We start from the raw sequence: 16,422 nt of genomic DNA on the forward strand, positions 1-16,422 counted from the left end.
TAACAGGGAAACTTGGTAAAACCTTCTTGGAGACCTGCCAGGAATGCCACTATTTTGAAGTTTCTGATAACCTCCCAGCCATATTAATCATACTTCAAGGCTTCTAGCAAGGTCTTGGAATAGCGAACTTCATGGCTATCTTTTTCACCTCTGTACCATCCTGCAAAAGAGCAAAATAAAATTATTATGAAGAATAAATTTATTTCATCCACAACTAATGTGCAAGAAGTTCATGTAAAATATTTTGTGATATTGTTCCTATACTATTGGAAATTTAAAAAAAAAGATATTTAAATTTTAAAAGGTGTAAAATTTGTACAATATAAAATCTTACTATTCAAGAAAGGAAAATTGTCTGTCTTACCTTCTAGAGTCCTTTTGCAGTGATCTCTGGTAAAATCAGGTGCCCAGGTTTTGTCTTGATCCCCAACAGGCATGCCAAAATATGCTTTGTAGGCTTCACACATTTTAGCAGATACTGTCACAGAGTACTTTTTTGCTCTTGTCTTGATAAATTGGCTAAATACATAGCAGAATGTATTTATCTGATAAAATCAGATAAGTTTATGTGTTCACTTAGGGAGCTAGAACTAAACTGAAGTGGTGAGTGGTGAGCCCCTGTATATATGTATATATTACTACAGAAAGTTCTAGAAAATTCTAAAAGGTTCTTAAATTCTTGTAAGTTCAAGAAAATTCTTTATCAGCTACTCAGCACTGAATCTACCTGGAATGTTCTGGAAAATGGATAAATTTGAAAATTTCATTACCCAGATCACAAAAGCAAAGTTTGAAGAGAGAAATAGGTTTTTTCTGTTTACTTTAGGCCTAAGCTATTGGGAAATAACACTTTCTGCTCAGGAACAAGAAAGAGTAAAAATTTTGTTACATAGTGTAATTGACACTTTTTTGGGAATCAGTGTGAAAATTAATTTTGTAGTGAAAATGTTAAACCAGTTACAGGGCATACCAGTAGGTAGTAACTTCACTTCACAAGCAACAGATTTGTATATATTTTTAACTTGAACATCAATACATGACATACAAATTAACAGAGCATACAGATACATTGAGAATGTAGCAGTACTAAAACAAATTTTCTTGAAGTAGCTAAGTATATCTACCTGACCAATAGAGTTCTTGTAAAAAAGTTCAACACATACAAATGAAGCACTTTATCTCTTGTTTCAATATTAATCTTATTCATCATTCATTTTCCTTCAAGGTTTGCAATAAAACATGATTTTGACTTTTAAAGTTATAAACCTTCCATTTCCAAAAATAGACCTTCTAAATCAAAAATGGTATAACAGTTACCCTCTCAAAATTCCTTTGATTTGCTGGATTTTTTGTCATTTGGAAGATTTCATAGATATAGGTCAAATAGTAACACACAAATATTTGAGTTTTTTTTTCATCAACAAATTAGACACTCTTTTTTAGTTTTGTGTTATGTACAGTTTGTTTTAACTATAGTGTATTTACAATTTCACCTTTTTTGATGAGAATAATATGAATATTGATTTTATAAATTAAAATAATAACTGTGGAGTATGCATAATTTTTTTATCCTTTCTTTACATAATCCAATAAACCTAAACATTCCATCTTCCAGAGGTGTAATTTGTTCAAATCTGACAGTTATGCTGAATCAGTTGTTTTCCATGATGTGATCATTGAATCAGTATAAATCTCATAATTAGCATGGTTAATACAGAATAGAAATAACTTTCTTTAGCCTAGATATATAAACCCATACTCAAACCTAAGTAATGTAAGTTTTCATACTTATTTCATTGAACTCCACTAGAAGCTATGCTGAGGCAGTTATCTGCCACATTGTAGTTATTTACTCTGCATGCATCACATAAACTTTACATAGTTACTATTGGATGCAAATAACTTTTTATTTTCGCATTATATACTCCAATACAGAATTTTTTGCTTTTAACATTTTGTCACATTTGCTTTTTCCTTAATAAGCTGCCCCCTTCAAGTCTGGCCATTGCACAGAATTTCTTTTGCAAGGTTATGTATTTTTTAATATTCATAGCTCCAAAGAAAAGCCAGGATCTTCCAATTATTAAAACCTATTAATCTAAATTCTTGAGAGAAGAAATTATTCATAATAATGTGGATAAATACTGAAGATAGTGTTTTGGAGAAAAATTGAAATTTGTTGTTAGATATTTTTCTAATGAAGTATATCAGTGATTATTTTCTGTTTTAAAGTAATGATTAAGACGGAGAAAATAATATTTTGGAAATGATTGCTACACTGAAATTATATAAGTGACTTTTAAAATGCTAAATGATTTGTAAAGCCATTGACATTAACTTAAAGCAGAATGTTTCCAAAATTTGTTTAGAATGGTGTGACACCTCTTCATGTTGCAGCACATTATGATCATGTGAATGTGGCTCTTCTGTTACTCGATAAGGGAGCCTCCCCACATTCTACTGCTAAGAATGGTTACACTCCACTTCATGTGGCAGCCAAAAAGAACCAGATGGATATTGCTACTACATTACTGGAGTATGGAGCAAAAGCTAATGTTGAATCTAAGGTGCTAAAAGTTTTTCTATGTGATAAAATATATAATAGCATCTCATTTCTTGTCTGACTATATCCAAAGCTTTTATGTAATGTTGTTTTTCATTATTTTGAAACAACCTGTTTATTTACAATTTCAAACTGGCAAACAGGACAACTCTTAATGATTAAAATTTGTTTTAAGACCTATAAATTTGCTGCATTAGTTCAGTGGACAGTAATATATGTTTTATGATAAATTCATGGTTACAGAATACGAACATTTTGACTAAAATGTTTTAGTCTTCTAACAAAAGTATTTTTGGGTATTGAATCATTATTTAACATTGTAGTGTTGTACAGAAAGCTGTTATAACTTCATGGATAGTACCTATAGCTTTTTATTTGAGTATTTCATTTTGTCTTCCCTTCAGATTTAGGGTTAGAAACAAAATTATTTTATTTTTGCATGATGTACTGTGTTTAATTTCGTATTACATGAACTTGTGATAAGTTATCTTGTGATTGTAAAACAAAATTCACTTCATGATCATTGGATTTGTACAGTTTTATAAACAAAAACAATTATTAGGAAAATTTGTAGTATAAAGAAGTATGAATATTTTGTTTATAACCAACTAAACTATTGAATTATAGGATTTTTTAAAATCTCAACATAAAGAAATTAATCTTGAATTTTTTTTTCTTCAAGCAAAGAATTGTTGCTTGTGACATGCAATGAAGATTTGTCAAAAAATATATTTAAAAAAATGAGTAAAGTACACTAAAAGGAGAATAGTAAATAAATTATTTTTGTTTCTGTTGTAATCAAAACTATTATTACTGAAATATTCTTTAGTCAAGTTTATTAACCATGTTGTGGAATAACACACAAAAAATCTAACATGTTATTGTTACTGAATCAGCAAAAACAGTAAACTTATATTAACTAAGTAATTGTGAGCCTCTCAAAATTCAAATTGTATTGATCTTTATATTAGTTGTCTTGTTCTTTTTATAGAAAGTAGTTTGTATTTTCCTTTTATATTAACCATTCTGGTTTGTTGTATCTCAGGCTGGTTTCACACCTCTCCACCTGGCAGCACAGGCAGGTCACACAGACATTACAACACTTCTGATTGAACACCAAGCAGATGTTAATGCTGCAGCTAAGGTAGTTTAATAAAATTATTGGTCTTACATTCTTATATTAATGAGATTATTAATTAAAAAAGCCCAACAAAGAAGACAAAAACTTTATTTCTTTTTCTTTAGATATTTAAAGTTGAGTCTTAATTTAAAATCAAGGAAATCTGATATTTAATATATTTAAAGTGAGATATTCCAATGTCTTATTACTTAAGCAAAAAGTGAATTTTCTGTTGAAAGATATGATATGACAGGAATAGCTCCTATATTAACATAGGGAGATTTCAGGATACAATTGAAGGAAATCAAACAGTATCTCATACCATATCCTGTTTCACTGGAGAATAACCTAGTGTATTTATAGAAACATTTATCTAATGTTTTGAATTATATTTCTGTAGTTTTTTTTTGTTTTCTTGTGTAATTAAAACCAAAACTTTATGGATATAACCAGGTAGTGTGTGTGTATGTCAACATTTTGTATTCACAAAAATTAAAACTGAAATCAGTTTCCTTAAATAAATAAAACATCTGCTTGACTGTAAAGAGTAGGAGATGAGGAAAAGTAATTGGAAAGTAGTTGAATTAAATCCACTTCAGAGACACTGAACAATGAAACAAATTGTAGCTGTTTTTTAAATTACTAAATTTGTAACTTGGTGCTTTATCTTACAAATCTTTATGAAGTCTTACACTGTATAAATTACTGTTTTACACTTTTTATAGGTGTGTGCTTTAATGATGCTGATGCATTAACAGTAAAATGCTGTCACTTGCAATGGTACTTATGTACTAGTGTTTGTACTCTTGGATACTACATGTGTGCCATTTTCTTTAAGAAGATGTATGTTATGCAGAAAGCAAGTAGTGGATGAAAAATTTTCTTTCTGTATTGTTTCAGTCACTAGCACATATTTAGACATTTATGTTATGTTCTTTAGATAAAAGAGTATTTTCTGATTCCTCTCAGAAAAAAGAAAATTGTAATACTCTAAAAGCCAATTCTGAGTGTATCTGTAAAATCTTCTGTGTATTTTTTATATGCAATTTGTTATGTAAAAGTACTTTATTGGAATTGTTTTCATGAAAGCACATACTCATATTATTATATTGTTTCTTTAAGGGTGGTGTGGTTTATGAAATTTTTATATTTATTAGAAAGGCTATATAAAATGAAGACAGTTATTGTGATGCATTGTATTGAAAAAAAGTTTTGTGAATTAATTTTAAAGTTCTGTCATTTCAAAAACTTTCATATGTAAAAGTAGCAAAAGAAACTAACATCCAGTTACTGAACGAGAATAACCAATACTTCTTTTCTACTTGAAAATCTTATGATGTGCTTTACCATTTTAGAATGGACTTACACCTCTCCACTTATGTGCCCAAGAAGATCGTGTCAAAGTGGCTGCTATTCTGGTGAAGAATGGAGCTGTGATTGATCCACAGACCAAAGCTGGATATACTCCACTGCATGTCGCTTCACATTTTGGTCAGGTTAACATGGTGAGGTTTCTACTACAACATGCTGCCACTGTGAACTCAACAACTACTGTAAGTTTTATGTTGATTTATACATGAAAATACATTTAGTAAATAGTTATTACTGTATTAGGTTAGTTTGGGCCAAAATTACATTTTTATGTGATGTATTCCCTAAAGTGGATGAATGTAAATGCTTTATTTAGGAAGATAAACTGCTAAAAGTATATCAAGTGAGAAAAACAACTTCTTCAGAGTAATTTAATCCTAAATTAACTTATAGAAATATATTAAATGTTTTCAAGAATTCTTAAATCTTTTTTCTGAAAACATCAAAATAATTATGGGATTATTGAATCAAAATCAAATGCTATTTTTGAAAAATATAAAAAAAAGCAAAGTATCTGGTATCATTGAAAGCATACAAAACTAGAGGTGGATAATTAACTCAATCAGCTTTAGTTACATTAATTAGTGCCATGTGAAATAATTGATTAGTCAGCTCTACATTTTAAATTTGTTAATATCATGAAAGTAATCAATTAATTTCTGTTATAGTTTCTGATTATTCCAGCTATACAATTTTCTATGAGAATGATTAGTGGAATGTAATCAGTTAAAAGAGAGATCAGTGATTTATTAATTACATTCCAGCTATACAGTTTTCACAGTTTTCTATGAGAATGATCAATTCTCATATTAACACTGAGAAAGTTAATGTTACTAAATGTAACAGTATTACATTTAGTTGAATGTAATCAGTTAAAGATTTCAGTGATTTATTGATTACATTACAGCTATACAGTTTTCTATGAGAATGATCAATTAGTTGAATGTAATCAGTTAAAGATTTTGGTGATTTATTGATTATGTTGTTTTGCAAGTGTAAATAAACTTTATAAAATTTGTTGTGGTTATAATAGTGGATTTCCTGTAATTCAGTAATACAAATTTCAAAAATAATCTTTTTTTGATATTGTGTAAGAATTTTTCTATACAGGACACATATACAGAGGAAAATAAAAGTTCCCATGAATATCTTTTCTGACTGTTCATAACTTATTTGGCATATTTGATTTGATTTATAAAAGATGATAACTCATTGGTGTTTTGATTCAGTGTATATATATATTTGTATTTTCTGCTTAGCATGGATATACACCTCTCCACCAAGCAGCTCAACAGGGACATACATTTGTTGTAACTCTTCTGCTAGAGGGCAAGGCTTCACCCAATACTGTTACTAATGTAAGCTCTAGTTCTTTATATGTGTTTTTGGAAATAATACATTATCACAGTTAATGATATTTAAAGTGAAGATATTCACTGAATAGGTAACATCACTTAAAAAATTTGAGTTCATAAAAATAACCTCTTTTGTTGAGTCGGATGAACAGTTTTTACATCATTGATTTGAATGACAATTTAAAGGATGTCCAAAAAGTCTGGAACCATAGACACCTCAGTTAATTTTACAAAATGTATTCCACATGCTATCCTAATTTAAAAAAGTTTGGAGACAGTATTTCTATTCCCTTTGAACACTGTTAAGCATAGTAGTGTCCTTGTCAGTAGTCTGATAATTGTTATGGATTCATTGTTTCAAATGTTCAATGCCCCTGGTCTTTCATTTCTGCACACATGCCTTGAGCAGACCACAGAAAAGAAGTTTATGAGAGTCTAACCTGGAGATCTTGGTGAACATGTGTGTCAGCTCAACATCCTTTGAAGATGTTGTTCAACCAACCTCGCAGTTCTTAGCTGCATGGTTCCAGGTTTTTTGGACAGCCTGTGGTCTTTCTGATATTGTTTATTGTACAAAGACAAATGTTTTACTGATTAAAACCATATATAAATTCAAAATGTATAGTAACTTCAGAAATTTTGCAACTTAAATTTGAACTTGATTATATTTGTTTGTTTTTTAATTCTTAAATAAAAGAATAATTATACTAACAAATTTTAAAACTAACGTGTGAATTTTATTTGTACTTTTAACACAAAAATAATATTTTGAATGCAATCACATATGTTTAGTGTTTGAAATAAATAACTAAATAAAACAAGTATTCAAGTCGTACAGAAAGATTAAGATTAAGTTCAGTACCTGACAAAACTGAAGGTATGTACAGATTTGGTACATCAGGTGCACACCAAAATACATGCATTCAAACTTTTACCTATCTTCTGCACAGGGTTTGTATGAATAATTTTGTCATGTGTACACATTTCATGTGCCACGTATTAATTCAACTATAATGAAGATCTTTTCATATGTGTATATTTTCACTCATTAACAGAGAGCTCACCAGTACTTGGAAATAAAAACTGATGCTATTCGTTACCTTTTATAATAGTACTTCTTTTACAAGTTTAAAAGTGTCATGTATTTAAGTAAGAAATATATTCAATGTATATTTTAATGTATCTGGAATTTAGAAAACTTTAAGATGTTGTGTGTATATGGCTTAACATCTGTCACACTTAATCTCTTTTTTTTTTATTTGTGCAGAATTAACTAAGAAGGATATTTTTTATTATTAATAATATATCATTTCTTTTTTTTTCATATAACTGTTATACATCATGCTACACATTTATGACCTTTATATGTTTACTTATTTAAAAGCTCAATCAGCATAGCAACAGCAAGTTACAAGAAGCTCAATTTCCCACTATAGACAGAGAACATATAGCCTTTCCTGTAACTTTTAGAGCTAAAAAGAAACTTAAAAAAATGTATATATATTTCAAATTGCATTAGGCCTTCTTTCTTTGAAAGTCATTTAAACCATGAAAGTTGAGTTATATCATAGAGACATGTACATACAGTGTGTTCTTGGCTTGACAAATGCTACTGCAGCTCAAACGTAAATTTTCTGAACAAATCAACTTTGCCAGGGAAAGGAAAGCTGATAAATGATACATTAAAAACGATCAGTGGCACATTTTATATATAAGGCTTTCAAGCAGGAAATGTTTTTATTATGCTTTTATTTTGTCATCATTTATCAGCTTTTCTTTCCCTGCCAATATATAAATAATGTGTGCCTTTTAAAGTAAATCAAAGAGCTTAATTACTAATGTGAGCAATTAATCTGCATTGTTGTCTCATTTTAGGCTTTTCTGCATGTTGTCTTAACCTTGGCTACTCCTTATACTTTATTACGAGATATAACAATGAAAGCTTTAATTTTGTTAACACTAGAGTAATGTTAGATGCCAGTTATCTTGAACTTAATTAAGAGATCTCAGTACATTACTTTATCTTAACATTTTTTTCTTTATGCAAAAAATGGATTATTTCTAATGTGTAAATTACTTCATTTTAAATTCATTTCTCTGATACAGAGTTTCTTTGTCCTCTTTGTCTGTTATCTCTGGAGTCTAGAAGTGCCTGGGCATTGGGGAGGCCATCTAATCCCTCATACACAGAGAGGTGGATTCTTGCACAAAATCTTATGTTTCTTTTTCTGTAGGCTCAGAAACTGAGCTTCCAAGGTATCAGAGACAAACTGGTAAAAATTTGGACTCCTTTCTTTGTTCAGGTTGCACATCATGAATCTTGGATGGACATTATGTATCCTGCATCATTTTTACAACTTGTACATCAAATTTGTAAATCTGTGAGATTTCTCCTATGGTTTACAACTCTTTCTTTGTTGGGAGAAAGTCATTCAGCTGATTACCTAGTCCTTTCACCTTTGTGAAACATTGTGCATGGTCAAAGATTTGCAGATCAATTAAGAGAGCCTGCTGCCATACCTTGTCCTTCTTGTTTACCAGATCAGCATATCTTGGATTTCCATTGCTTGGAGGACCTGTATTTAGATTCTCAGAGGTTGTATCCTCGTCTTACTCTTTTTGATTCTAGGCCTGATAGCTCTATTCATCTTAACTTCACTACAGTTTTCCAGGATTAGACTAACCCTTGCAACAGTTTTGGATTTTTTTTCTTCTTTGCAATTGTCATGTGAGGCCTTTTTATAGGGCTCCTCAATTTGCAGTGGATCTTAGTGAAAGATTTTTTTTTGGGTAAGGCAATCAGTTTCTGCTCTTTTCCTGGTCTCTTGGCTGATTTTTTGCTAGGATCTTTTGGAGAGTGATGCCTCACTTGAGGGCTTTCAACTTCTTTTTTTATCCCTTAGATGTCTTGGAGAAGCTCTTTTTTTAGACATTCAATTTTTGTAGGTATTCCATATTCCACAGAATCTTGAATATATGTGGCCTATTTCAACTTTTTTCATTAGGCACTGAACTTTCCCCTTTCTTAGTCTTCTAACTGACTGTTTACTACATCTCCTGTTCAGGTTCCTACACTTCTTGCATTGGCTCCACTTTCTATTGAAACACAAAGAAGATTCCATCCTTATCAGAAGGTCCTTTCTTCCCCTAATCATCTTTCCTTCATTTTCTATGTTATGAATACTCAGATTGATTATCTTTTATGCCCAGTTTGGAGTCTTCAAGATTCTGTTATGGGCATTGAATGGTTTGAAGCTCACATCATTATTTGTTTATCTGTTAGGATCCTCAGGTTGGGTTTATCAGTTGGTGCATACTGCTTACTCTGGGTTTTCATTGGAAGGATGGAAACTTCTTTAGGTCACATATTGTCAAATTTGCCACACCTCAATGTGCCTGGCAGATTAGTTGCATTGCCTACTGGAGAGAATTATACAGACTGGTGTGTGGGTCATTTATATCTTGTTATTTACTTGATTTGGTGGTTATATCCTCAGAATATTTTTGGTTATCCCCCTGGCTATTTTTTGTGTCATGGCCCATTTGTAAAAGAGGTGAGTGACTTCATTTCTTTTTCAGGAACCCTTTCATCATTTTCATTGGGATCCCACTCTGTGGTAGGTGTTTCCTGGTCAAATGTGGTTATTTACAAAACTGCACCATCTAACAGTTGATCATTCAATAACTTTCATGGTAGTAGTTCCATAATACCATCTTGTGCACTTTCTAGATGGTATACAGTTATAACACAAATAAATATACTGCTAGACTACTGCTCATGGTATGTCATGAATAAAGCTTAAAGAAACTTTACCCATCCTTGAAGACCCCTAGAATGAATAAATTGGGGTCAGTTTGCTTCTCAAAATAGGGAACTTCTCAGGACTGTCTTCTGTTTCTTTTGGTGGAGTATGGGAGTTGATACCAATCCCTGTTTCCAGTTGCTGGAATAGTAGACAGAGGTTTATACCTTATGAGTGATGCTTTTGCTCATTATTCTACTCAAGGAAAAGCTGTGTGCTCTGTTTTCAATAATCCTGGTTGGTCCATCCCCAAATGCATGGTAGGAGCTGGACCAGCCTACGTGGGAACATTTTCATAATTCCAGTTCAGAAATAACTTCTTACTGTATGTTTGAGTTGTGTGTGGCTCCTTTGTTATGTTATTCTCTGTATTTCAGTTGTCATGGAAGAGGATCCTCAGCTTCTTGTGATTCCACAAAAGGAACATTACTTTATTCTCTGTTGATTCAACATAAGTTGTTCCACATCATACTCATAATAACAGGGCAGGAAGTGTTGTTGCTGTCTTTCAGATTGGGAAGTTAGAATTTCAGTTCATAATCCCAGACTGGATAATCTGTTTCTTTTGGTTGAATGAAGCATGGCAGGCCTTGTAATTCCAAGTATGATTTGTTGTATTTTACCATTCTTCAGCTTGGGATGAGGGTTTGTACATTTTGATGTTGCTTGTCTTCTCTTTATAATTCCAGTGGCTCAACATGCAACGTTCTGTAACTTTCAGATTGGGTTTCAATAATATCAACTTACTAAACAAGATAAACAATACAGCAGGCTTTATGTACTAACCACTAAATTGTGGATCTCGATTTGAGTCTGTAACCATATAATTCCACATATGAGATGTGAGGTATCATCTTCCTGATTGAGGTCTGGACAAATTCATGTTCTTCTCAGGACACTAAGATTTTGCCTCTTTGGCCAGTTGTCTTTTATTGCCCAAGAATAGGATTTAATGTGGTCCAGGTGAATAGCATACCTATTCCAGATGTAATGTAGACCCTACTGATGTGCTATACCACATTGTCACACACAAGTCTTTTATACACAGATGATTTCTGTGTAGACTTTGCTCTTACTGGCCTCTAAACCTTGTCAGTATGGAATTCTAGATACATTGTTGGAGGAGGTTAATGTGTTTCAGAAGTTAACATTTTCTTGTACTGAAAATGAACTTTTGGTCATACCTCATCTCACACTCTCCTGCCCTCTCTCCTCAAGGAAAGACTGGTTTTGGGTCTGTTAATTTGTACTATTTCGTAAAATGTACAGAAAGTGACAAAAGAGAGCTAAATATAAATCTGGTATAGGGGTGCAATGACATAGGTCGAAATAATCCTGAAATTTAAATGTATATGGCAGTTTAGAGGTAAGATCATACTAATCTTAGGTGGTAAGCATAAAAAGAGAAACTTTTATTTGGATAAAGCTACAGTATGAACAGAGAAGTATTATTTGGAAATATATTTTTAGTAGAGGAAAATGTTAACTTTCAAATGACTTTCATTTTAATATCTGAAAGAGACCTTTAGTATTTCCAAAATTTTAAAACAGTATCTTTATGTTATTGCTCCAGCAGTCTTCTGTTATTTTTACAGACATTACCATTATTTTTCATTCTTCTTGAACAAGTACATCAAAACTTTTTATATGTTTATTTAATTTGGGATTTCCAAATGAGATGTAACTTTTCTTAGATATTATGAAACTTTTGCTCACTTGTAATAGGTTTTGTTTAAATGAGCACAAAAAAGGTTGCTTTAAATTAGAGAACAGACTTCTTATTGATTTATTGCTAAATATACATTTATACTAGTAATTTATGTCTAAAAGTGTCTGTAAAGGAGACATGACAAAGGAAAGGTTCCTGACAAAATTGGCTGATAGTTTTCTGCTGTTGCAGGAAAGATGTCAAAATGTTTGTTCTCTTTATCCTAAACCCAAAAAATAACTTCACATTTTATGGTAAAACTATATTTAGTATGTGTAGATTCTAAACATCCTACACAACTTCTGAGACCAGGTGCATAATTAACATAATGTGTGAGGTAGTGTTTTCATAGCTGGTCACTAAACTGGACATTTTATCTCTACACATATATGTATATTGTTATTATTATTTAACCTCTATTAATTCTTTTACTAGTTAGTGCACTAAAACATTTTGTGCAATACATTATTTAGCTATGATACAGTATGAAACAAAGAGTTGTTTACAATGCTGAAATAAAAAGTGAGCTATTCTGTTTTGTTCCTTGAGCAAGTGGATGAGTGATTTATATCAACACAAAACAAATACATCTGTAGTATGTAAATACACCATGGTTTTCTACTTTCTTGTAATAATATACTATAATTATTATTCTAAATTTATAATTTATTTTGAATATGTGAAGTTTTCACATAATGTGTAGTCATGAAAACTGTTAACTTGATGTCTTTCTAGTTGTTTTAGTTCTATGTCATTTTATTGAGGTTATAACCTTTCTGCCTGTTGATACATCATAGATAGCCCCTTATAAAACTGCATGCAATACAAAAAATTATTTCAGTCCCATTTTAGATGTTTAGTAAATGAACATTTTAATGCATAATCTCTTTTATTAAGTGAGTTAGTTGATCAGTGTGGAATTCAAATATTTTTGCCTGTGGAACTATGAAAGTATGTGTACATTGCAGCACTATAAATGTGTGTGTGTTTATTGTGAAGTTTTGTGATTTGTCTCTGATGTTGGTTTCTCTTTTTCCTTATTTCAGTAATGTTGTGCAAATCCATCATTATTCATATGGGAAAACAATTTTCATTCATTGTGTGTGTGTGTATTATGTCTTAAAGTAATTACACTAGCTTGGCTGTATTGTTATACATAAGTTGAGTTTTGTTTCTATTTGGATATTTTTCACTATTCTCCAAATTTATTGAAAACTAATAATCAACCATCATATTATAACTCTAATATATTAGTTTTCTTAAGTAAAATGAAAAGGTAAGCAGTTGTTGCATAACATTTTAAATGTTTTTAAATGAAAAATTATATTTTGTCATATTCTTACTTTTATATAAATAACTGACTTAGATGGTAATAAATAAATAAATATACATGTCCAGATTAAAGAAGTTCAACTTTAGTACATCTTAAAAGCTGTTATATGGTTAATGTGAATCATTCATTTACCATCAATTATATGTTAATGAGAAATATCATCTTTCATTATGTGAAGTTCCAGCAGTGAACTACTTTTTGTAACAATTTTGTTTAGAGTTATTTTTGTTCATTCTAAATTAATAACATTTGATATACATGTAGAATAGTAACAAATATTACTTAAACACATCGGTGAGATTACTATGTGTACATTTGGTAGAGTTAGCTCCAGCATTAGTGAATGCATCATAATACTGATGCTTATCAAAGAACTTGACAGTTATTTTTTGCCCACGTAATCTCAAAGTTCCTTATTCTCAATAGTATGAATGAGAACTTCAGTGCACAAAGGGGATGTTTGAACTACTTGCACTACACTATGATGTAAAACTATGCAATGAGTTACATATAAATAAATTTACACTGTAAGAGTTTTAGAATATTTGTATTGTGCCAGTGTTGCTGTAGTTACTGTGGTTTAGTTCTTGCAAAGAGTATTCAGTGAAAATTCTTTTTTTGTTAAATGGTTATATTATTATAAGTGCTAATTTTGGAAAAACCAATGTATGAATGAATTGAGATTCATGAACACTTGTGCATCATATTATATGTACTTAGTAGTTAACAAAGAATTCATAAAATGTAAGATTACGAGTTACTTGCATTATCATCTTACCAATATCACTTTCTACTTCCTTTGTGAATTTAGCAAGGACAAACACCCCCTGTCTATTGCCCAGCGACTGGGTTATATATCTGTGGTTGAAAGTTTGAAAGTGGTAACAGAAACTGTTACAACAACTACCACTACTGTGATTACTGAAGATAAATACAAAGTTGTTGCTCCAGAAATTATGCAAGAGACATTTTTGAGTGATTCAGAAGATGAAGGAGGTAGGGTTGAGATACATTTATTATTTTTAATGAATAATAAAAATAGATAATCTAGCACAAACTATAAGAATATTTTATTTTAAAATATAGTTTTTTTGCTTGCGCATTTTTCACTGAAAAATTTGGAGGTGAAACAACCTGAAACACAGAGTTTAGGATATATTTGGAACTTGAATTCACATGTACAGTTTTTAATTATATATGTAGAGCTTTAGAATTTTATTTTTTTTTAATTGACCATTTTGTGTTCATAGACATTTTTCTTCATTATTTTAGGAAAGATTTTTTGTTTTTTTGCTTCACAATTCTTACTGTGGGATACTGAATTGTAGCTTTAAAATGAATGAATCAATATTCTAGAATTCCAGGTTTCACGACTTGTAGTTTTTGCTGTCAATATAACTATTTCAGTTTTATCTAATAGTTTTCTTAATTACATCTTTATCAGTTCTGGAGGATAAAATTCTATTTTTCAATTTAATAATAATAACTTTTTTATTTTTATCATTATTATTTAGGTTCTGTCATTACTTTCTAATATTCTTGGTGGGAGTATCTCTTTCCAATCATGTGATACAAGTTACATGGTAATTAACAACAAATTAACAAATTATAGAGAGTATGGTATTCTTTCCAGACTGAGTACTAAGGTTATTTTTATGTTTGTCTTTAATTAAACAAGAACCAATATAAAAGAGCAAAAATGACTGGTCAAATACTGCCATCCCCCACCCCATAATGTATTCTAACCTCACATTTCATAGCTAACTGAAAAAAAATTTTGTGAAATCAAGCTTGGCCAACAAAGAGGCAGAAAAGTATAGTCAAGGCTATCAAATGTCTGTAACTTTCTTTGCGAGTCAATCAAAATTAAGGTCATTTGTGAAATGAATTTGTGGTTCATTTACTGAATAACTATTGGCAAAAATCAGTTAATTAATAACTTCTAATATATATTGAGGTCATTTGTGAAATGAATTTGGGGTTCATTTATTGAATGATTATTGACAAAAATTAGTTAATTAATAACTTCTAATATATATTAAAGCCAGTAGGTTCTGGTGACACTAAGTTCCAACAGTGGCTTTTATGTTGCTAAGCAATGAAGGTTTAACTTGATATTATTCTTATTCTGTGTATGGAAATACTTGGACAAAAAATGGTAAAGTGTTTGTTAATTTTTTTCATTTAGAATTTCTATTGATTAAAGAGGTTTGTTTTTAATTTAAAATGTTTATGATGTAACTGAAATAGCTTAATTCTAAAACAATTGAATCTTAAAATTAAATAGATATATTTGTTTTTATAATAAAGTTTTTATGCATTTGACTTAAGGCTGGGCAGTCCCACATTATGTCTTTTCTTTAGGCTCATTATACCAATACTCGCTTTGCTTATAAGGTTTCACAGTACCCTTGCACACCTGTCACTAAAATTATAATGGGCAATCAGTGATTGCACTGTTCTATTTAGATAAACACATTTTGGCTTTTATGAATCCTCCTATTTCAAGAAATCAAGCATGATGTGACACACACTCGTTTTTATATTGGTTAGATGCCCTAAATGATAAATTAATTCTGATAGCAGAGATGTAGTGTGTCAACTGGCCTTCATACATCTTGATAAAAAGTAGTCTTCTAAAAGCAATTTTTTTGATGGTTCTCAATTTCTTCACTTGTTTATTTATTCTAAATTTGTGATATGTAAATAGATTCATATTACTGGAAGTATTAATTTAATTCATAAGTTGTTTTTTTTTAAAAAACAACAACTGTTGCATATGTACATTACCTTATAATATCTAATTTTTGTCAAATTAACTTGTGTTTGATCCCTTAAATTTCAACTTATAAAATACCTTGAAAATTAAAGTTATATGTAAGTACTATTATAATAATTCAATTTCTAATGTTTTTTTTTTTTAGGTTACAAACAAAAAGCACTTATAGTACTGTGCAAAAGTGTTAAGGCAACAGAATATTTTGTCATTATTTCTGTTTTATAAGGCTGGTTCTTCCATGTCATTACAGAATGTAAATTTCAACACTGTGGTAATGATTCACTGATTACTTTTGAAAATTTAATGAGCCAGGGTGAGAATACTTATTCATAAGAATTTCCATACACTCTTCATAAGGATTCTGCTTGAATGAACATACTGATTAAATTT

At 30.4% G+C, this 16,422-nt stretch overlaps 1 protein-coding gene across 1 annotated transcript in view; it reads left to right on the plus strand.

Moving 5' to 3' along the window:
* The window catches only part of LOC143229504 (uncharacterized), a 160,257-nt gene that overhangs the window by 32,348 nt on the left and 111,487 nt on the right, over window positions 1–16,422 (plus strand). Inside the window, 6 exon segments of the mRNA XM_076461933.1 lie at window positions 2,370–2,567; window positions 3,609–3,707; window positions 5,039–5,236; window positions 6,314–6,412; window positions 14,065–14,076; window positions 14,078–14,249. Of these exon segments, the coding sequence (XP_076318048.1) occupies window positions 2,370–2,567; window positions 3,609–3,707; window positions 5,039–5,236; window positions 6,314–6,412; window positions 14,065–14,076; window positions 14,078–14,249 (778 nt within the window).

The sequence above is a fragment of the Tachypleus tridentatus genome, chromosome 10, assembly GCF_004210375.1.
Source record: "Tachypleus tridentatus isolate NWPU-2018 chromosome 10, ASM421037v1, whole genome shotgun sequence".
Lineage (NCBI taxonomy): Eukaryota > Metazoa > Arthropoda > Merostomata > Xiphosura > Limulidae > Tachypleus > Tachypleus tridentatus.